This window comes from Emys orbicularis, chromosome 1 (assembly GCF_028017835.1).
Source record: "Emys orbicularis isolate rEmyOrb1 chromosome 1, rEmyOrb1.hap1, whole genome shotgun sequence".
NCBI classification, from domain to species: domain Eukaryota; kingdom Metazoa; phylum Chordata; order Testudines; family Emydidae; genus Emys; species Emys orbicularis.
The window spans coordinates 324,084,093-324,107,020 of NC_088683.1; the positions used below are offsets into that span (position 1 = coordinate 324,084,093).

Consider the following 22,928-nt stretch of genomic DNA (forward strand, 5'->3'; position numbering starts at 1 on the left):
GAAACTGATGAAAAGGGATTTCAAAAAATGGAGCCTGAGGAATGCCACACTGAACAGCAAAGTAACAGGATTAAAACAAACACCAAATATGCCACATAGGCATATAAGAATCAAATGGAAAGCATGCCTTAGGAGAGTTTGGAGTTAACTCACCTGATTTAGAATTCCACTGTCTTTAAACAGTTTAAGGCTGACAATAGATCACTTCTTTAAAAAAGCATTAGTTTAAGCTTTTTTCTGTGTGAATGACCCCCACAGCCTGATTAGTGAAGATTCCATAAAGAAATTCATCCTCAGTTTTTATTTGGCAGATCACCTTTACGTTACATAACCAATGTCAAGTTATGTCAACCAATCTCATGATTGCTAGATCTATAGTCTAACTATTACTTTTAGCTATTAAATTGTGCTTCCTTTCTAAGGGCAGGTCCACACTGGGGCGGGGGATCGATCTAGGAAACGCAACTTCAGCTACGAGAATAGCGTAGCTGAAGTCGACGTTTCCTAGATCGAACTAAGTTTACTTACTGCGGGTCCATGCGGCGCAGGCAGGCTCCCCAGTCGACAGCGCTTCCTCCTCTCGGCGAGCAGGAGTTCCGCAGTCGACGGGGGAGCGCTTCTGGGATCGATCTATCGCGTCCAGATGAGACGCGATAAATCGATCCCAGAAGATCGATCTCTACCCGCCGAATTGGGCGGGTAGTGTGGACCTACCCTAACATGCAATTTTATATCTTAAGGATTTAGATTTTAAGTGCAACTTGTGCACTTCAAAAAGTAAGACTGTTCTTTGTGTTATATCCCATTGTTTTACAATAATATAAAGGAGTTTATTCCAGATGCTAAGGGCCTTATCCCTTAGGACAACAAACAATTTCAAATAGATGACACTGCAAACTAGGTTTGGAAGGCAGTTCTAGTAGGAGATGCTATTCAGGAGTTGTGAAATGTTTCTGGTAACTAGGAGGCAGCTTTAACTGTGGAAGAGATTATGAGTGAGGAAAAATATATCCAACACTCTCTCTCCAACAACCTCTAATATATTCCCAGAAGACCACATATTTGCTGTGTTGTTCTAGGGCCAAAGGCAGGATATCTTAACTGTAGGATATTTTATTGTTTAGAACGCAAAATCTTCAGGGCAGGGACATAAATGGTGTTGTGAATAACTAACATGCCAAAGGTGTAGAACAGGGAAGAAAGAGTAAGAACAGGGGAGGTGAAAAATAATCCAGCCCTGTCAGACACTTTGACACTCTTCTGTTAGTTGTTTTATAACCCTGTATACCTATCCCTTGGAGTGTAAGTTATATTCACAGCATCAATTACATTTCATTGGAATTTGGCCTAGTATTTAAGGCTATGAAAAGTTTCAGATTTATAATCTGGATATTCTCCAATATAATTAATAGTAGGATGTTCAGGCGAAACTGCCAGCCTCTAATTTCCAGCAGAAAGGAGTTGAAATTATTGGGGGGGGGGGGGGGGGTGCGAGCGGCGGAAGGATGCATATCTGATACTTGCCATAGATAGTGGCAAAGGCGAATGGGAAACTGGGTTTATTTACAACCTGCGGGTATTTGTAGTCGCTGCTTTTTTATTGCTTTAAATCTCAGACTATGTAAAGGTCAAATGACAAGAGGTAGCCAATTCAGCATCCATCATTCCTGGTGACGGTAACATTTTAAGCAAGAAAAATACAGAACATAAGACCAAGTGAGTTAGTGACAGTAAAAAAGAGAATAAGAGTGAGAAAACCTGGCATAATAATCCAAAACAGAACAAACAGAAATTAGAGAACTGTCTTTAGACCAGTGATACTCAGAACTCAGTGGTTCAGGAGCCAAATTAGCAATCAACATTACCCAAAAGAGCCACAGTAGTGTGAATTCATTGTTTCATTTATTATAGTACTACGTATTCATATTAATAGTATGATGGAGGAATATATATATATTCACACACACACACATATATACACACACACAAATGATGGGGGAAGATAGATATAGTCACAGCAAAATGACTGACCAAGTATTATTTTATCAACTACAATTGGTTAATAACATAAGTAAAAGCATCCTGATTGGTTAATAATTAAATCACACATTGTTTTAATATCATGAGCTGCAAAGAGCTGCAGGAAACGCACTAAATAGCCACTTGCAGCTCGCAAGCCTCAGTCTGAGTATTACTGCTTTAGACCATCAAAGCAGAAACTATCTTTCAATTTAATTTGCCTGAGAGAATGAAGTCACTGCCAGAAATTTTGGAAAACCAAGTTCTCTTGTCAGACCACCAGACTGTAGTCTTAGCTGCATGGGGACAAATAATTATTTTTTTCCCCCTTTGTCTGGAAAACTTCTAGCTTCCCAATGGGACTCAGCAGTTGCTCTAGACCTAGAAGGTGTCCATGTCCATAACAGAATTTAAACGTATAATGTTTGTAGATACAGAAAACACTATTTTAAGTCATTATAAACCTGTATGTTTCCTTGAGCACTTGGACTCATGGTAGCTAAGGCACCTAAAAATAGCTCAAATAAATATTTTTAAAACTCTCTAAAAACATCCCTAAAATAGCTTTTCTGTAACATGTGTGGCATATGTAGAAGTCATGATGGTATAGTTTAGATTTGCTACAGCAAGTAATGCGGCCATCACAAACTTTTGCCGATAAAAACTTCATACCACCCCTCACCATGACATATTCTTATTTAGTTTGGTATTTCAGACCAGTGCCGATGTAGTTGTTTTTTAAGATCATAGGGGAGAGGTGTCTTATGGAAAAATTATAGGAGGTAAATGGATCATTAAATTCTCTTAGGCCCAATTATCCCCTCACTTCCACCAGCACAACTATTATCTTTGTCCCATCTACAATATCAGTTGGAGGAGGACAGTGGGGGCAACAAGTTATTTTTTGTAAATGGAACCACAAGGTTAGTTCCTTATATTTGGGTGTGAGACACACTGGAAGAGCATGCTATCCAGGCTATCATTGTTAGACATACTGCTAACAGGTAATCTCATCATGAGATTCTGTTATACATGGTTTAGTTGTAGTGTTGACAAGTCATGCTGCAGAACTATTATTTCAGTCATTCCTCCCAGACAATTCTACAATAAATAGCATAACACCATCAAGATTTACCAATAATGTAAGTGCTTCTGGTCCATTTCCAAAGCAGAAAGTAAAAAAGAGGTCTGTTATGACTGAATAGTCAACTAAATGAACCTGCATTTAAACGGAATGTGTTCGTTTGGATATATCATGAGTCAATTTGTATAGTAGAATGAATGATCTCATCCCAACAGAATTCCAGTCAATGTAGCCACAATCTGACTATAATAAATACAAAGTCAGAGATTAGGCTTTTCTCATTTCAATTAACAAAACAAGGCTTATTAATTTTCCAACTTGCACTGTGATCTAGTTGCAATCATAACTGGTACTGGCATGCAACACAAATTTATTAAAGTGATCATGGAAAATCTCCCATCTTTCTTAATTTAATAGGGAGGTTTCATTTATTTATTACATACAAGTAAGCCTTTCCTTAACAAAGTAAGGAGATTGAAAAAGTTGAGTTTACATTTTATTATGAAGACACCGAGGCTCATAATCTTCCTAGAAGCAAATTTCATAATTGTGGGCCAGGTGCCCAAAAAGTCTTCTGAGCACACTACTCTCACTTCTAAGATTGGTAGTTATATTGTTCCAGTAGATCATAACCAGGCCATGGGATACAGAGTAAGACAATGAGGCAACTTGAGCCAAACCAATAGAGGATTTCAGAATTCAACAGAAAGTCAGCAGTATCTTCAATGCCCCCATTTTTTCTCATGAATAACCTAAGTTCCCTCTGTGATAAACTACTCTCCTGAATGCATCCACGTGGAATCAGATTACTGCCTCACAACAGGGACAGAGGAATGATATTGCAATAGGGAGATAAAGGGCTCCCATAGAGAACGGCAGCCTCAGAAATCCTGGAATACTATCGTACCTCATTCCATGTACTGCAAAGTACATCTTAACTGTTTTTCGGTAGTATACTGTATATGCTTCAACATCGATGTGGAAACCACTTATATAGTCTAAGACAAGTAAAAGTAAAATGTATTTGATGCTGTAGGAATAGGAAAACAATTCTAATTCTCAAACTAAAGTCAAAGGTCTCCTGCATGTAAGTTTGTGTTCTGTAAACTGGGACTCCTGTCCTCCCAAATATTCCAAGCCATGTAGGCTTGATGTTTAGGTAAGTAAAACTGTAAGCATCCACATTAATGCAACCCCCTTTAAAAAAAAGAGATTAAACTTTTATTATATGGCATACAATAATTTAAATGTAAACACTGTAATCAGCACCAATGAACAACAGACAGTAAACAAAAGTGCTCCAGCTTCTGTCTTAAAAGCTCTCTAATGGTCCCTCTGCACTACAAAAGTTACCTGTTGAGGCAGGTTATTTAAATCATCAAACCCCACACGAGAGCGAGTAGGTGGGCTCTAAATCAGCTCCTGTTACCTGACAGCAGAAGGATTAGCCAGGCACTTCCACACTGAGGAGGAAGGTGACATGACTAATGTGTATTTTACTGGGTCCAGCACCAGCCCTTCGTGTGGTTGCCTCCCCCAAAGGCCTGGCACAGGAGTGACCACGAGCCCCACACATGACCCCTTCCCACCAGGAGAATGTCAAGAGGCGGGTCTAGAAGGGAACTTTTAAAACTCAAGAGGGAACTACCTAGATAACCCCTCCCCCCAACTCTTCATCCCTGCAGTTCCCCCCCACTCCCCCGCCCCATCCCCCAGGGCTGAAGGGACGGGAACAAGTGCGCCGGGCAGGCGCGGTAGATCACAGCGGGCCCACCCCGCCCCACTGCCCGGGAACACACACCCCGGAGGCCCCCTCTCACCTCTCCAGCTCCATGTCCTCTTCCATGGCGGCGGGGCGAAGGTAGATGCGGCGCGGCCCCCGCTAGGCCAGAAACACCGCAGCGGCGGCTCAGGTACAGACGTAGGCCGGGCCCATCCACTGCTCGCGGCCGGGGACAGGGAGGAGCGAAGGGGCGGAGCAGCGGGTGCGAGGACCCCGTGAAGGGCGGGGCGAGCCGGAGCTGGGGAGGAAGTGAGCGCCGCGTACCCTGAGTGCCTGCTGCCGCCCCGCGCTGTAGCGGGGCCCGGAGCGGGCAGAGCCCGGGGGGAACTCGGGTCCCGCCCACCCTCCACCGGGCCTGGCCCCTGCTGCTGCCCCATGTGCTGGAGGTGGCGGCTAGTCCCCCCCCATGGCCTTACCGACCGCGATTCGCCTCGTTGGGGAGGAGGCCCCGCCAGCACCCGCTGCCCATAGGCTCTTCCCTCCTCCTCGGTGTGTTAGTTCCCCTCTGGAGATGGGGGCACGGGGGGGGGGGGGGAGAGGTTGCTGTGTGCTCAGGCTCTTCCTGTCTGAACACGGGCCCAGAGGGGTTTGCTGGGTACATGACGCCCCCTTTCCCCTGCTACAGAGAGAAACCCCAACAATTCACCCTAAATCTCCATCCCAAGGGCGTCTTTCCCTCGCCCCACCCCCGAGTCTTGGCATAATAGTGATGCTACAGAGGTTACCCCCTGATCACCCTGGTGCCCAGCACAGGGCGGGCAGCGGCAGCAGGCTGGTGAGTGGGGTTGCAATGACTCAGGTGCCAGTGACTGGGGAAGGGAAGCTGGAGGTAAAGGGGGCCCAGCAGTGAAAATACACACGGTCTGAAACTGCATTGAGGGGGACATGAACATGACAGTAACCGGGGTGCAAAGGGGAAGGGTTATTTACCCTCATCCCCCCTAGTGGTTGCAATTGTGGCTTCGCCTTGCATGTAACCCAGCACACGGGAGCGACCTGTGAACTGAAGAAAGCTAATTTTTGTTTCCAGTGCGGCCTCTAGCTAATCACAATTCCCTGTTGGTAACGTAGGATGGGGCGCCTGCAAAGGGAAAAATCCCCCCTTTTTATGTATCCAGCGCTCATCCTCCTACTGCTTCGTCCTGGTCTCCTTCGATCTCTTCCCTCGCTCATTTCATCTCATGCCTAATGTCTCCCATTCCCTAAATCCAGTTACTGCTAGACCCGCCTCAAATCCCCTTCCCATCACTCCTCCCCTCGCTTCCCTCCACACCCACCTGCCCTGCCGCCCCGTTACCCTCGCCTCGCTGCTGCCCCAGTCCGCCCCGCGGGGCGCGTGTGCTGCTGGAATCAGGCGACCGGCGGGGACACCCCAGCGCCGGGCCGCTGTCGCCTCCTCAGCCGGGTCCCGCCCCGGCCCCGCTCCCATAGGTTGCAGAGCTTCCTCCTGCCGCGGCCTGGCGGCTGAGTGGCTGAGCCGCGCTGTCACTCGGGTCGCGGCACCGCCCGGGGGCGGAGCCGGCCCGCCCAGGTGAGGCGTGCGGCGAAGTCCTTGCCCGGAGTTGGGCGCTTGTCTCTTGCCAGGAGCTCGCCCGTGACAGCGGGAGGCGGAGCCCCGCGGGCGGGGGCAGAGAGCCGGCCCCCCCGGCCGCGGGATGAGCAGGACCCGGGCGCCGTGCTGAGTCGGGGCCGGAGAGGAGGCGGCGGCGGCGCAAGCCGGTCGGGGTAAGTCAGTTGCTAGGCTGCGCGCTCTTAGTGCCTCGCCGCTGGGCTGCCAGTTGAGCGCTGGGCGCCCCGCTTCCCCAGTGTGGCTGCGGGCTGGCTGGTGCCTCCTGGGCGCTGTAGTGTATCAGAGCTGGTGGTGACATCTCCACCCCCCGTGGGCTTGTGTCAACTGGCTGCTGCTTTAGCCTAATATCAGACCAGGGTAGTAAAAACCTCAGCTCAGGACCACAGATAGTGATTGTGCTTGAAATCTGAAGGCATGGAAATAATCTCTCCCCTTTCCCCAGTTCTGTTTCTTGTGTTTGTGAGGGAGGATCCTTTCCTCTCTCACGGGGACAGGGTGTGTTTTGGGGGAGGATGTGTGGGAGGGTTGGTGATGATGATTACTCACTCCTCTTCCTGGGCACGATTTTCCCAGTCCCCACTCAGTGGTAGATGGGGGTAGGGAGGGTGTTGATAATGATATCTCCTCCTCCATCCCCCATTGTGCTGTCCCTCTCTCTGGAAGACCATTATTCTTTATGTATGTTGTTGCATTAGTGCCCTAAGGTTCTAGTCAGGTTTAGGGCCCCATTGTGCAGGGCACTGTGCAAACACATAAAATGACACAGTACCTGCCTCAAAGGAGCTTACTGCTTTTAGGTCCCAATCCTGAAAGCTGATCTGCTTGGGTGGACTCCTACCCCCATATAGTGTCCCGTTGAGGTCACTGAGGCTTTGCTTGGGGTACAGGGGTCAGCCTATGCAAACGAGGTTGGATCGGGGCCTAAAACACATGCAGTAAGTATGGCAAGCAATAAGAGCAAGAAGGGGGAGGGAAGACCAGGATAAAAGTAATGAGGACATGTATTTATATAGGCTAATAATATGCATACCTCAGAAGTTCTGGATTAGTTCAAAGTTTTGTTCTATATTTGTGTAAATAAAAGTATCAGCAGTCTCCACTGGTTCTCAACCTGATCAATGACTGGGTGGGGAGAGATACTGATTTTTCCTCCTTCTCCCCATAGTTCTCTCTCAGCCCCTTCTCCATGTTAGAGATTTGTGGGGTGGGTGAGTCTGCCTCTTACTGGGAGACAAGAAGGGTGAGAAAATATCGTTTATTGCACCAACTTATGTTGGTGAGAGAGACAAGCTTCAAGCTTACACAGAGCTCTTTGTGGGAAATGTACTCAGAGTGTCAAAGCTAATACAAAATGGAACAGATTGTTTAGCATAAGTAGTTAACACGTATTTTGAGGCAGATGTACTGTTTCTTGAGGATATGTTGGTGGTGATTTCCATCTATGCTCCTTCAAATTCTGACACACTGCATTTCCCATCACTGTCACTGGGAGATTGTGAATCCCCCATACGTTTCATACCTTTCAGACAGAAGATTTGGATAAATCCTGCATTGCAAGCAGAGGCTGCCTAAATATGTCTGTTGACCACCAGTTTGACTTTGTCAATATATATATTTATGTATATATTCACATTTTTATTTGAATATAAATAAGTTATTATTACCTTTGGGGGAAAAAACAAAAACAACAAAACCCACACGTTCTGAGGATAGAGAAAAGCAAAGGCAATGTCATCGTTGCAAAAATGTAATGAGAGACGTGGGGTTACTTTGCCCTCTGTCGCTGGCTGTGGCCATTTCTTCCTGGTGCTTGTGATACTAAACACACTTAAGGAGAAAAAATGGGTATTTTCTGGATGGAACTGCACACTAGGTGTCTTCCAAGAACTACAACAATTCTCTTCCCAAACCTGAACTGTCATTATGTTCTAAAGACTGTACTTAATCCTAAATTGCATATGCACCAAAACTGATGTGTTTGTGCTTTAGCTTATGTACAGAGGATTGACTACAGATGCATTTATTCTGTGAGATATTGAAATACATCTATTTTACTCTGATATAATTTTATGAAAGAGTACTAAGGTCTGAAAAGGAGTTGAATTTCTGAGTGTGTTGGAGGAAGAAAGAACAGCTGTAAACAAGCCTCTGTTACAGGAACTGGATTAAGGTGGTATGTTTTACAACCCTGCCAAAGAAAACCATAGGCATATATGTAAACTTTCCCTGAAGCATGTAGAACAGACAGCTATTTCAGAACTTAAATGTAGATGTCTACTTTTTAAATAACAAATGCTTTTTCCTTTTTTGAACTCTAGTTTTTTTCTATCAGAAAAATAATGTAAAAGATAGGGTGGTCTTCTGCTAAACAACTGAACTTTTCCAAGGAATACTTTAGAAATTATTCTTTATTTTGAAAAAAAAACCCAAAAAAACCCCTAGTATTCAGTCAGCTAAGTGAATAACCAATTATTTTAGATGTGGCAGTGGCAAATATGACTGTCACTTACCATGTTGCTAATGCATACTAGTTGATTGTTTACATCTGTAGAAATCCACTATTAAGCACTTCTGAGCTTAATTTAATTCCTTTTTTAATTATATTATATTGTGGGTTTATCTTTGGTCTTCAAACAAAATTAAAATATTTGTTACAGATTAGTTCTGGCGTATGTTTGATGATAGTCTCTGAAAATAAATTCAAAATCGTAAGTGCATTTGACCTTTTCTTAAAAAGAGAAGCTGTTCTGAGCTAGACTCTTCATTTCATTAAATAAACAATTTGAATGGCTGATATTTATTCCCCTTCCCAATTCTTTTGGTTTGCTGATTTTTATCCTAAGTATACAATCAGATAGCAGATCAAGGAGGCTTAGGAAGAAACATCAGATGGCTTGAAATAGTGTCCAACTCCATATCCACTTTGAAAATAAAGATGCTAGTGCCATATGCTGCTGTGACTTTATTAAAACAAATTTCCTCAAAATGGAAACAAGGTACATAAACTAAATACGCATTTTAGAACGTTAGCATGACTTAATAGAGCACTGTTAGCGTTTCTTCTGTAATTAAGCTTCTTGGAGCAGGAATCTTATCTTCCTTTGTGCTTGGTGCTACATAAGATGATACAGTATTTTGGTGAAGGAAAGTGTAAAAAGAACCACTTTGTTAGTCTAAAGTGAACTGAAATGATATATTTAAAAAAAAAAAACTGTTTGCTTTACTAAATCACTAAAATACACGGATAAATGTAACAATTAAAGTTTATTTTAAACTAAAATATTCTGTACTGTTTTCCTAATCTAGCTGCATCTTCATCCTGTATTAGGATTTAGTGACATCATCAACTCAGGCAAGGTAGAGAACCCAGAACTCAGGGCAAGTAAGTAAAGGAAGAAACAATTTTCAAATACACCTCTACCTCAATATAACGCTGTCCTCGGGAGCCAAAAAATCTTACCGTGTTATAAGTGAAACCGCGTTATATCGAACTTGCTTTGATCCGCCGGAGTGCGCAGCTCCGCCCCCCCGGAGCACTGCTTTACCGCGTTATATCAGAATTCGTGTTATATCAGGTAGCGTTATATCGAGGTAGAGGTGTATTGGGTTTTAAATATTTTTGCTTCTTGTGATGATATGAATTCTTGTGATATGAATTGATTCTATTCTAGCACTTTTTAAAAAAAAATAGTTCACTTTAAACAAAGCTACATAAACCATGGATCCTGTTCTGCAAGAGAAGTAGGCACCATGTTTTTGTTCTTGTTGTTGATTACAAAAAATATAGGCCATGGTACTGCAAGCTGCACTGGCGCCAAGGGTCTGCTCTCCCAGGAGCCTTGTTAACTTCAAGGTATTGGCATAAGGGTCCACCTGCACAGAACAGTCTTAAGAATCAGGGCTATGGTGCATATAGTGTGTGTCAAACCACCACAACAAAATATATCTGTGCATATACCTATGTACTTATTTGCTGACAACAAGCAAGTTTGTTAGCTTCTGATGTAAAGGAGCACCACCATCCCATTGAAATTTAATCTACTTCAAAAGATAAGTTAAAGTAGTTTCAAGCCCCGAAGTCTCCCTGCTCACTCATACGTTTTATAATCTCATTTTTGTACTTTTTAAAATAGATCTTCATGTAGTTGAAATCGACAGTACAGAGGAAAGAGTGAAATTGACAAAATTTTATGTATAAACAAATGCAAGAAAATGGAACAAAATAGATTCTTATTTTAGTCTTGCACTTATAATAATAATAATAATTAATAGGAGGTAAAATATTTTCAGACCAATGCGTTTTTTTCAGTTGAAAGTATCACTTTAAAACTAAAAGTGAAACATATAAAGAGAGAGTGTTTATTAGTTATTGGATTAATCTAACTTGATTTCAGGAATCAGTAAGATATAGTTTGTTTATTAAATACTAACAGTTGTAACTAAAAAGAAAACTGCGGTCATTTAAAAACAAAATGTTCTCTGTTGGAGCTGTAGAAGACAACAGAGGACATGAAATATCGGTCAGTGGTTGGTCTTCCATATTTAAAAACTGTATTGACTTTTATTTGGATTAACAATTGGTTAATATCACATTACTGACTTGCATGCTTCTTAATTGCCTTATAGTAGACCTATAGTTACTTGTTCAGAAAGTCTATTGCCTTTTAAAGATGAAAATTAAATCCTTTCAACTGTCATTATTTAATTATGTAACTGTTGGGTCATGGTGTCTATAGTGCAATAAAGAATAATGTTGTAATGCATGCTTTTTGTGGCCCCAATTCTGCAAACACTTATTCGTGGGCTTAATTTTAAACACGAGTATTTTCATAGGAGCCAATGGGCCTACTCTCGTGTTTGAAGTTAAACCTGTGCATAAGTGTTTGCAGGATCCGGGCTTAACAGGAATAAATTTGGTGGAATAAACCTAACCATCCATGTTTAATACCAAAACACTTCATATTTTGCATGAAACCTGTTGTTCGTGTAGGTGTGTATCGAATCCAATGGGCATGCCAGCTCCAATAGCTCTGTTAGCAGTACTCTTGTCTTATTGATGGCAGTATGATTGCATATGTCCTGACTTCATATTTGCAGCATATTTTGCAATAATATAAACATGTCATAGTTTTTTATTTTAAAAAAAGTTTTTTTGATTGTATGATTTTTATGTTGTAAACCATTATATTGTTTTAGATTTACATTTGTGTCAATGGATATTAATTCCATAAATAACCCTGAAGATGTTTATTTCATGTGCCCTTTTTAGTATTTTGGATGGGGGGAAAAAAGTAGAGATGAAGTCATGAGCTTCAAGGAAGTACATATTGATCTAGTTAAGTTAATGTTTGTTCAGTACAACAAGAATGTAAGAAAGCATTTGTTTTGAAGATCTAAGCATTTTTCTTGTTTCTAAATGTCAACACATTCATAACCAAGTTCTAAATATATGTTTGTAGGATAGTTTATGGATTATACAGTAAAAAGTTATGGATGTATGTGTATAATTATGCAGCCTTTCAGAAGAATGGCATTTAGCTTGTGAGGTTTCAAAAATTAACATAATAGTTTGCATTTCTGCAACATCTTCCATCCAAAGAACTTAGCAAATTTTTGCACAATTTAATGAACGAAGCCTCGCAACACCCCTGTTAAATAGTTTCATTCTCACTTTTTATAAAAATGTAAATAAGTTGTGAAACTGGTCTGTATCTACTGTTGCCTCTTAAAAATTATCCAAATTTTGTTTGTACTGCCATTTGGCATAGTGAAATAGGTCAAAGCAGATAATAAAGTAAAAGAAAATAAATACAATGAAGCTAGAAATGATACTGCTATTCTTATATATCGTAATTTGGATCTCTGGAGGCCCTATTTTTTCTGAAAATTAAACTTCTTATTTCTTTCCATTTCCCTAAATAACAAAAACAAATCAGATGTTTCACTCGAATGTCAGCTGAATCTGTCTATGTATACATTTTATGGTCCCAATACTGTAAAATACTTATGATATTTTATTAGTATGTACAGTAGGGAACCCTTCAACCAGAGGTGACGCATAACTGTGGATAGTAGGAGGGCACAATTGAAAGGTTCTGTGGGGGCACGTGACCGCCCTGTACGTTGCCTCTGTGTCCATCCCCTGAAACTTAGTATGTATGTACACAACATACAGTAGCAACTACCTCCTCCGTCTCCTCTCTGTCCTGTGGCTGCCCAGCCTCTTACAGAGCTTGCAGGTATCCCCTCTCTGCCTGAACTATACTCAATCATTTAGCAAGTGTTCAAAATAAGACCAACAAAAGGGGCAACACAGTTGGGATGCACAGTCCCCCATGCATCATCAGGGTGGGTGGCGCCAAGGTGGGATGGTGCTTGGGGCTGGATCGTCTCAGTTAACAAGAAGTTGGAGAATTATCAGTCACTTTTTGTTGAAAGGGGGAATATGACACTCCCAAATCACCTTCTCCTTGATAGGCACGTTGGAGGCTGCTGGAGTTTCAATGCACCCCCTGCTGCTGGGTTGCATTGAAGCAGCAGGGTACGCCCCCTTTTTCCCACTCTCCCCCCCCCCCCAGCCTGCTCCCTCGCTCACCCCTAAGGCTCTTGGACTGGATGGGGCTCCACCTGAGCTGCTTGGCACTGAGCACCATGTCACCTCTTCTCTTCCCAATCTCGAAGATGCCACTCTGACTCACCTCAGTGGGCAGTCTGCAAAGCAGGCAGCGAGAAGTGCTGGGACCTCAGCAGCAGGGAAGGAGAAGCAGTCCCAGGTAGCAGGGGTTGCTCAGCCTTCAGCCAACCGCCCTGCTGCTTTCTCCCTCCCCACGCTGCACGGACACATGGTGAGTGCCGCCGCCAGGGGGAGCTGCTGCCTCCTTGCTGCTGGGAATCCTGGCAAGAGGTGGCCTGAGAAATGGGGGGAAGCATGTGACTTCCCCCCCCCCCCCCATCCCATGTGCCATCTGCCTTCAACCATCTTTCCCCACTTCACTTAAAAAGAAGGGTGAAAGCCTATTAGAATTCCAGGTTTGAAATCACTCTGATAGATCTTTTATTTAAATGATATTCTTAATCCCTAGGTCAACATCCCAAATTTACATGGCAAATGTTTTCTTCAGGATGCAGTTTAAAAATAAAAGTGCCTAATTCACAGAACAGAAATTGTGACAATAAGTCACGGTATCCTGTTTAGACGGGAAGCTGTCTAGGATGGAAATGCTTTAGGAAACAGACTAACGTAAGTGAGAGGATATCCATCCTCCTATTTGCACATTTGATTTTTGTTGTCCAGTGGATGAAGATGGCTTAATTTGGGATGGAAAGATAGACAATTAACTGTTTCCCCCTGCACCCATTCCTTTAGAGAAGAAAAAAAAAAATATTGCATTGCAGAGGTTTGGGAACACTTAACTAATAGTAGATAGAGTAGGCAAATATTTATGTAAGAACTATTGGCTGTGGTGCTGCAAAAATCATGGTGACTGGTGAGACGCATATTCATTTCATAATTAGATACCATTTTTAAAAGGTCTTAAATCTTAGGTACAAACAGTGGTAAATATCAGAAAATAAAAAGGACATTAAGGAAATGTGATGCTTATGATGTACTTGTACCTACCAATATATGTATTGGATTAAAACACAACTGAAAAGAGGTGTGTGCAGGAAGCGAGAAGAAAAAAATAGTTGCAGAAAGGTAAGGGATAGCTTTCAATTTTTCCTGTCTGGAGTGGTGTAGTTCTGTCAAATATACTTCTTTGTGTAGCTGCTGGGAAAAATGATTGGGGTTCCCCACAGTTGTGCATCAAAGCACAGAGAGAAATATTTCCTTGAGAGCATATAAATATTATTGAAATATCTTATAGTTTTGCTAACTCTTCTAGTGATAGCAGTGAGAATATGAAACTGTAGTGCATTATCTTCCAAGATCTTGCACAGGTCCAATGGAAATTATGTCAGGAAGTCTGTTATTCATCTCTGTTTACTACTTGATCAGAAGATGATGCTGGAATAAGAACAGTTGTTATCAGTAACTGCAATAAGGTTCAAGTTAGTATTCCTTCTCTTCCATTTTTGCAACCTCTTTTGGTATTGCTCTGGTTGCTTCTGTACTAACATATGTAGAACATGCTACTTCTGCTTGAATGCAGGATACACAACCCCAGAGTCCTTTGTTATGAACAATATCCCCTTTAAAACTTATGGCAGAAGATTACTGCAGTCAAAGGACTCCAAATTCTATCTTTTGTGGTTTTCTTTGCTATATAAGAATAAGTGTGAACACTAAATTATCAGGTGGTATTGAAGTGCATATGTAGCCGCAGAGCTTTCCTAAGCAATAGAGGTAGATGTAAATAAAGGCAAAACTATAGTTACTTTGAAAGGTGAAATGCATGGAGATTTTTTCTGATATGTAAGTGAAATATTGGTATCTAACATCTGTAGGTATATTTTGTTCTGGTCACGCTTTAGCTGCCAACCCAAAGTAATTGTCATTTTCTTGTCCCAAAGTAAGTTTTCACTGGTTATGTCTACACTGCAGTTAGATACCCGGGGCTAGCCTATGCCAGGTGACATAGGCTAAGGGGCTGTTTGACTACAGTGTAGACATTTGGGCTTGGGCTGCAGCCCGAGCTTGGGACCCTCCCACCCTGCAGGGTCCCAGAGCTTGGGCTCTAGCTCAATCCCGAACGGCTATACTGCAGTTAAATAGCCCCTTAGCCCGAGTCCCTTAGCTGTAGTCAGCTGATACGGGCCAGCTGTGGGTTTTTAATTGCAGTGTAGACATACCCACTGTTTCTCAGTCAAGCAGTTCAAGTATGTTTTGAATCCAGTGCAGGTGCTTCTTGCTGCTTGTTTCACTTGGTGTGCAGAACAACCCTTTTGTATTTTAAGAGCCCTTTTGTATTTTGATTTTTTTTTTCTCCAAATAACATATTAGGTAGTGACTTTCGCAGCCAAGGAATAGATTCTTAAAGGTGACTGCTCTGTAGTGGTAGGTTATACAGTAAATCAAATTTCAAGGAGGACGTATGGGCTGTGGGTAATGGTACATTACTCATGGATAGTCAGGATTGGCAAAACTGATATTATTTGTTGAAATTATTTTTAAAAAAGTTAATGTTTATTTTAAAGCATGTTCTTAATTTTTTATCAATTTAAATGTTCACAGTTGCAGGAAATTATGGGGCGTCAGTCAATAACTAATCACAGTAGACATTGAGTTTCAAAAAGCTAAGGCTTTATAACTGTTAAAATATTATGTCAACATCACATGTCAAAATATATAAAGCAAATATCCTTAAATCAAACTAATAAGTTCTCAAGCAGCATTCTTCTTACTTTGCCTATCTGTAAATTTCAGTATTACTGATGGAAATATTTTTCTGTTGGTATGTGCGTGGATGGCAAAATCAATGTTTACTGACATACACCAACAAAAAGAACTAATCCTTCCAAACCTATTGATAGTGCACTGAGAATCTACAGTATATCACTCACATAAGTAGGGACCATGTTAGGTTGTTCCTACTCAGTTGGAGAAAAATCAAAGTAACAGCTGTTGAAATATGAGAACTTGTGCGGCTGGTTCTTTATGTTTGTTTTGAATTAATACATATTTATCTACTCCCCTCTCTTCCCTGTACTTTCTTGGTATGTCTCCACAGCAGAGAAAAGCCCGTGTGTGGCCCATGCCAGCCGACTTGGGCTCACAGGGCTTGGGAAGCAGGGAAGTATGTCTTCTAAGTTATGTGAAAACTTATAATTTGCTGTTCAATAATACCATGGCAAAATGCACGTAGCACCATTATATGTGAAGCAAGAAAAAGATGAAGGAAAGTATAGGTCCTCTACTGAGGAGGGAAGGAGAGCTAATAATGGACAACATCAAGAAGGTTGAGGTGTTGCTTCAGTCTTCACAAAAAAGCTAATTGAGACCAGATACTTAACACAACACAATTAATATTAACAAGGGGGAAGGAATGGAAGGCAAAATAGGGAAAGATTAGGCTAAAGAATATTTAGATAAGTTGGATATATTCAAATCAGCAGGGCCTGATGAAATTCGCCATAGGATACTTAAGGAACTAGTTGAAGCGATCTTGGAACTGTTAGCAGTTATCTCTGAGAACTCCATGGGTATGTCTACACTGCAGTTAAAAACACGTGGCTGTCCATGCTTGCTGACTCAGGCTCGTGGGGCTTGGGTTGCAGGGCTGTTTAATTTATGGTGTAAAGATTCAGGCTTGAGCTCTGGGACCTTCCCACCTTGCAGCACTGGTCTTGGAATCTAGGGCAGCTGGACTGCTTGGTTCCACATCCCAAAAGGGGTACCAGCATTTGAGTCTGTACCCAGGAGTGTGCCTGAAAGGCCAAACTTAAAGATAAGTGAATCTGAGCCATGCCGAGACAGTGGGCATAAAGGCACATGAGAGCTGTGGTTGTGGTCCAGTACATCAACCTGATGACTATCCACAAGCTAAGCCAGTTTTGTAACAACCTCTCTGCTTTCAGCTGTGAATTACCCAGACTATGGGATTCTGATGCACTACCTAGTCTTCTGGACAGAAGCAGAGTCTGGTGTTATGCAAGGACTATACAATCAGCATGGTTTATAAACTTCAGACAAGGTGTAGAAAAAAATGAAACTGCGAAGTCTGTGGAGAAAGCTGAGGACACCATACAAGAGGAATCTGACTTCTGGCTCTTACAGATAAGCCAGACCAATCAAAATGTGCCAAAACATGTCCGATAGATGCCATGCTGATAGGAGTGCATGTCTTCTAAAAACAGATACAGTTCTGAATTCAACTGTCCTGTTTTTCTGTTGAATTGTTTTGTTTTTGTCATTTTGCTACAATGCTCTGTGACTCAACTTCCTTCACAGAGTTTGGGTAAACATTTGGATCATCACTTCTAATTGCCAAAGGGAAGGAAGGAAGGAACTCAGGATTGTTTTTTCAGCCAAGTTTCAATCTCTTTCCTGTTCTGGGCTCAATTTAGGACTTTTTTTATTTGGGGTCAGTTATGGAAAGCTTCTCTGAATTATTTTTTAAGTTCATGTGTGGTTCTAGTTCATTTTTTTTATTAGATCAAGTCAAATTTCCACATTCTTTAATTCATGAAGAATTTGTCATTTCTAATTTTAAGGTTTTTATGTGTAGTTAACTTTATTGTACATATTTTACAGAAAGTTGATACAAAATACTTTTGACAAACTCACTGCTCATTAACTTACTGCTTTTGCCTGCACTTATTTATCTTTGGGAATATCCTTAATCTTCTAGTGCTACCAGTAACTTTTCATAGTAATAAGTTTGATGTATTGCCTAAAATATGAAAGCTGTGTGATCCATATCCCCGTCAAAGAGGTTGTTTGTACAAGATACTCAGTTACTGTGTTTATACTCCTCAGTTGCCATAGCATCTGTTACATAAAATGTAGTTGACTAGAATACTCCATATGGTTTCTGTGTATTTATTTGCATCAGTAAAATGTAGAAAACACTAAATAGATTTGAAAATTAATATAATTCAGTTAATATATCTATATTACCCTGACTGAGTCCATAATATTTTCATTGTATTAATCTTTTTCAGTTTTCAAATCTTCAGAAATACAGTATGACAGACTATAAAGTGCAATTATTCAAACACTCTGCAAACACTTATGTAGACTTCTCTTTTGTTAAAGGAGAGTTTAATATTTCAGTGTAACTTTTTGCTGAATTTTTCTAGAGTTCAGATGTTAAGCTGTAACCCTTTTAAGGAACAAACAGTAGTTTGTAGGGTTGAATTAATAGGGGATGAATGTTTGCCTTTCAAGTTTTCTATTAGAAAGTTAGTCAACTTTCCAATATTTGAAATAAAGCTGATGTAGCCCCTTTAAAGAAAAGGGCAACACCTTATTTCTGCAAATCTTAAAAACTCCAGAAGTTCCTGGTTTGTGTGTTTTTTGAAATCTGAAATCGGAAAAAATGGCTCTGCTTTAACAAATGGATTGGAAGAGGATTAGTATCTAACATACATTAATTATGGTTTCTGTTAGAGAAAAATATTTTAAACCAAGCTTTTGACTTTAAATCTTCCTTCTTTTCCCCCCAAATGTTTTTTTCAGCATGAATGATGTATTGTGGAACAACTATAACTGTTGATACCATTACCATTGTTTACAGAGGGATTTAGTAGTTTATGAAATCTTTCATACATAAATCCTACTCTTCTGGGTGCACATTGTCAGCCTCTGTTGCATGCTATGGATAATGCCCCAACCTGACCAGAGTGTCATGATACGAGCTGACATAAGTTGTCATAGTAAATGTCAACTTAACTATTGTCTTCACACCTGTGGAGTAACATTATGTTCCATGCAGTGGTGTTGTAGCTATGTTGATTCCAGGATATTAGAGAGCCAAGGTGAGTGAGGTAATATCTTTTATTGAACCATCTTTTGTTGGTGAAAGAGACAAGCTTTCGAGCTTACACAGAGCTCTTCTTCAGGTCTGGAAAAGGTACTCAGAGTGTCACAGCTAAAGACAAGGTAGAACAGATTGTTTAGCACAAGGAGTTAACACATGTTGTAAGAGACCATTCAAGGTGAAGTGGGCACTTAATACCTCTGTGGTCATAGGACAGGGAAGGGTTTGTGGGTTATAGATTGTTGTAGTGAGCCATCAATCCAGTGTCTTTATTGAGTCCATGATTTTTAGTGTCTAACAAAGTTATGAGTTGAAGTTCCCAGGCTTGTCTTTTGAAGGCATTGTGCAGGTTTCATTTGAAGATGAGGACTGCGAGTTCAGATGTGGAATGATCGTTTTGTGAAAAGTGTTCACCCACAGGTTTTTGTCTTGAATCATTTTTCTCTGTAAATTCATTCAAGAGCATAGTGATTGTCTGGTTTCATCCACATAGTTGTTGTTTGGGCAGTTAGTGCAGTGGATAAGGTACACTACATGTTTTGATAGGCATGTGTAGGACTCATGGACCTTGAAAGGTGTCTTGTGGTGTGGCCTGGTTTGTGGGGAGCTTGCTTCTGATGATGAGCTTGGAGAAGTTGAGGGGTTGTTTGAAGACCAGAATGTTCAGGAAAGAATTCTTTCAGGATGTGGTCCCTATCAAGTATGGGTTGTAATTGTTTAAAGATACCCCATATGGCTTCCCGTGTGGAATGGTATATAACAACTAGGGGTGTGCAGTTGGAGAGTTTTTTTTGTTTTTTCCATATTGAATCAGATTCTCTCAGGTTATTTGGGTGGCCTGTTCCATGATCTACTTCTCTGGTGGAATGTCCTTATTTGATGAAGGCAGTTTTAAGTGTGTTAAGGTGTATATCCTGGACTTTCTCATTGGTGTAGATTCTGTGGTGTCTGAGTGCCAGGCTTTAGGTAACAGGTGTTTTGCTATGTTTGAGGTGGTTACTGGATCTGTGAAGGTAAGTGTGGTGACCTGGCAGTTTCTTGTATATAGTTGTCTGTAGGTTTCCATTATTGAAGCTGATCATGGTCCAGGAAGTTGATGCTGGTATGGGAGTGTTCCAGAGAGAGTTTGCTGGATGGGTGGTGGTTGTTGAAGTTGGAAATCTGAAGGAGTTTAGGTCATCTGTCCAGAGGATGAAAATATCCATGTAACTCAGATATATCATTGGTTCCGTGTTGCATTTGTCCAGAAATTCTTCCTTGAGGTGGCCCAAGAAGAGGCATTTTAGGGAGCCATCATAGTGCTCATCACTATTCCCATGGTTTGGACAAAGTGTTTGTTGTTGAACGTAAAGTTGTTATGGGTGAGGATGAAATGGATGAATTTGGTGATGTGTTTGGGATGGATATCTGTGTGTTGTCTTTTGTCTTGTAGATCTCTGAGGCAGGCAGCGATGCCATCATTAGAAGGGATGTTGGTGTATGGGGAGATGACATCGAGGATGGCAAAGATGGTGCTCTGAGGGAGGTGGTTAATGTTGCAGAGTTTCTGGAGGAAGTCAGTTGTGTCCTGGAGGAAGCTGTGTGGTGTGGTGAGTGGTTTGGGGATGGTTGCTATGTTTCCCAATACTCCTTCAATAAGAGTGCCATGGCCAGCTTTGACGAGTGTGCCTGGGCTTCCTTGTTTGTGTATCTTGGGAAGCATGTAAAATGTCCCTGGGGCAGGTTGGTGGGGGATGAGGTTATAGAGTTTCTTTTGGAGTTGTCTGGGAAAGAATTTGATGATATCCTTAAATTCCTGGGTGAATTGTTGTGGGGTGGTGTCTTCTTTGAATTCTTTATAGTATATGGTGTCGGAGAATTGTCAGTTGGCCTTGATTGACGTAGGCATCATGGTTGAAGATCAAGATGGCATCCCTTTTGTCTGTTGGTTTGATTGCTATCTGGTGCTTGGATTTCAGGGACTGTATAGCTGTCTTCTTGGCAGTAGAGAAATTGTGGTGGATGTGATGTTTGCTAAGGATTTCACAGTCAATTTTTTTCCTGAAGCAATCATTGTAATGATCAAGTGTGTGGTTTTGTCCACTGTGAGATGTCCAGTCAGATGATTCTTTTTTCTTATGACTGTTAGTGGGGACATGGTAGTTGTAGCTGTGTCATCTTTGTTGTGAAAGAATTCTTTGAGGAGTCTGCGAAATAATTCTTCTAGTTCTCCAAATGTTAATATGGTGTCAGGTTCTGTGACAGGGCAGAAGTTCAGTTCCTTGGAGAGTACAGATAATTCAGCTCCAGTTAGGGGTAGTCTTGATAAGTTGATGCTGTTGAGGTATCATGTAGTGTCCATGTAGTGGGCCTTGGTATCATGGTTTCTGTGGGTTGTGGCGTTGTAGTTGGTTCCACTTTTTGTTTTTGTTGGATGGCTGTCATCAGGGGTTTTTTGATAGTTGTTTTAGGTTGCTTGCATTTCCGGATTTTATTTTCTTTCCAGTGTGTGGGAATATGTGATGATTTCTTGTTGAAGGTGGTTCCTTCTGGAATATGTGAGGTACAGGAGATGATTCCTCAGTTTTTCTGATGTCCTTCTGCAGAGCTGTTCAGCATAAATAAATTATGCATCTCTGACATACTGTGGTCACAAGGGCTAAGGTGCACCAAGACTATGGGCACTTCCACAACTGAAATGCAGACATGGCTGGGGAGGAATGCAGCAGCTCACAAAGAGTTCAGAATAGGAAATAGCAAAGAATACCGTAGCCTGTTGAAACTTTAGGGAAGAATTTAAGTTGGCAGAATGTAATCAACTTAATAAGAATTTAGTTAGTATACTGGGGTTGACATCTGGACTCCTGCAATAAGTACCAGGAGAATTAATGACTACGGATGATCAAAATTTTGCAGTTAACTGAATGTTTTTACCTTATGTCCAGCTATAACAACCCCCCTCCCATGAGGTACCTTCAGCAAGGTTTGAACTCTGAACTTTCAGTACTGCTTAAACTGTAGGATTAGATGGCAGCAGAAGGAAGCTGTTATCCCAAGGGGAGAAATGGGCTACTGGGCCTATGTGTTGGGACGAGGCGGGTAGGGGTGGTTGGGGAAAGTCAAGCCCAGCCTGACTTCTCCTCCATTGCAGCTGCTCTGACAGGTCCCAGGTGTTCCCAGTACAGTGGGGGAATTGGAGGGTGTGGAGGGTGCTGTGCTGTGGCAGTTTTGTGTGGCTGACCTTAGAAGATTCATTCTCAGTTATTTTGGGACGGTGTCCAAATTTTCCTGAGTAACACAAATGGGAGAAGAGAAATAGTAGCTTTTAATATTTTATGTTTCCACAATCAACAGAAAACTGTTGCAAGGATCTTTTATAATGGGAAATGTCTGGCAAGCTAAATCGCAATCACTACAAGCTTTCGAAATGTTTTTATTTTAAAAAAAAAGTCCTTATCCCAGTGTTCTACAGCATACATATAAATTAAAAAAAAAAAAAAAATCCTAATACCGGGGGGGGGGGGGAAGAGGGATAGCTCAGTGGTTTGAGCATTGGCCTGCTAAATCCAGGGTTGTGAGTTCAATCCATGAGGGGGCCATTTAGGGATCTGGGGCAAAAATCTGTCAGGGACGGTACTTGGTCCTGCTGTGAAGGCAGGGGCCTGGACTCGGTGACCTTTCAAGGTCCCTTCCAGTTCTATGAGATAGGTATATCTACATATAAAGAAAAAAAAATACAAAACGTAATATAACAAAGAAGCAAATTAGACGTCTCTTCTGATGACAAGTTGAAGTAACAATATCTTGCATTTCTGGCAAAAGCCGGAGTAAACAGATGGGTTTGGTGCTGTGCCTGAAGGTTAATGTACTTAATTTCCAAGCCAGTGCGGGAAGTGTAGTCCAGAGTTGAAGGCCGTCTGCCGAAAACACTGCCAATAGCAACGAAAAGCACAATGTTGGGATTTCCAGCTCAGGTGTTGCAGTGGTGCTGGAGAAGAGGGATTGTGTCAAGTAGCTAGGTCCTAAACCATGTAAGGCTTTAAAAGTCAATGTTAATACCTTGCTTTGGAC

At 41.6% G+C, this 22,928-nt stretch overlaps 1 protein-coding gene across 1 annotated transcript in view; it reads right to left on the reverse strand.

Moving 5' to 3' along the window:
* The window catches only part of POLR1D (RNA polymerase I and III subunit D), a 28,834-nt gene extending 23,737 nt beyond the window's left edge, over positions 1 to 5,097 (reverse strand). The window contains exon 1 of the mRNA XM_065404283.1: positions 4,924 to 5,097. Within this exon, the coding sequence (XP_065260355.1) occupies positions 4,924 to 4,949 (26 nt within the window). The 5' untranslated portion in view covers positions 4,950 to 5,097. The remainder of the gene's footprint in view (positions 1 to 4,923) is intronic.
* Between the last annotated feature and the right edge of the window lie 17,831 nt (positions 5,098 to 22,928).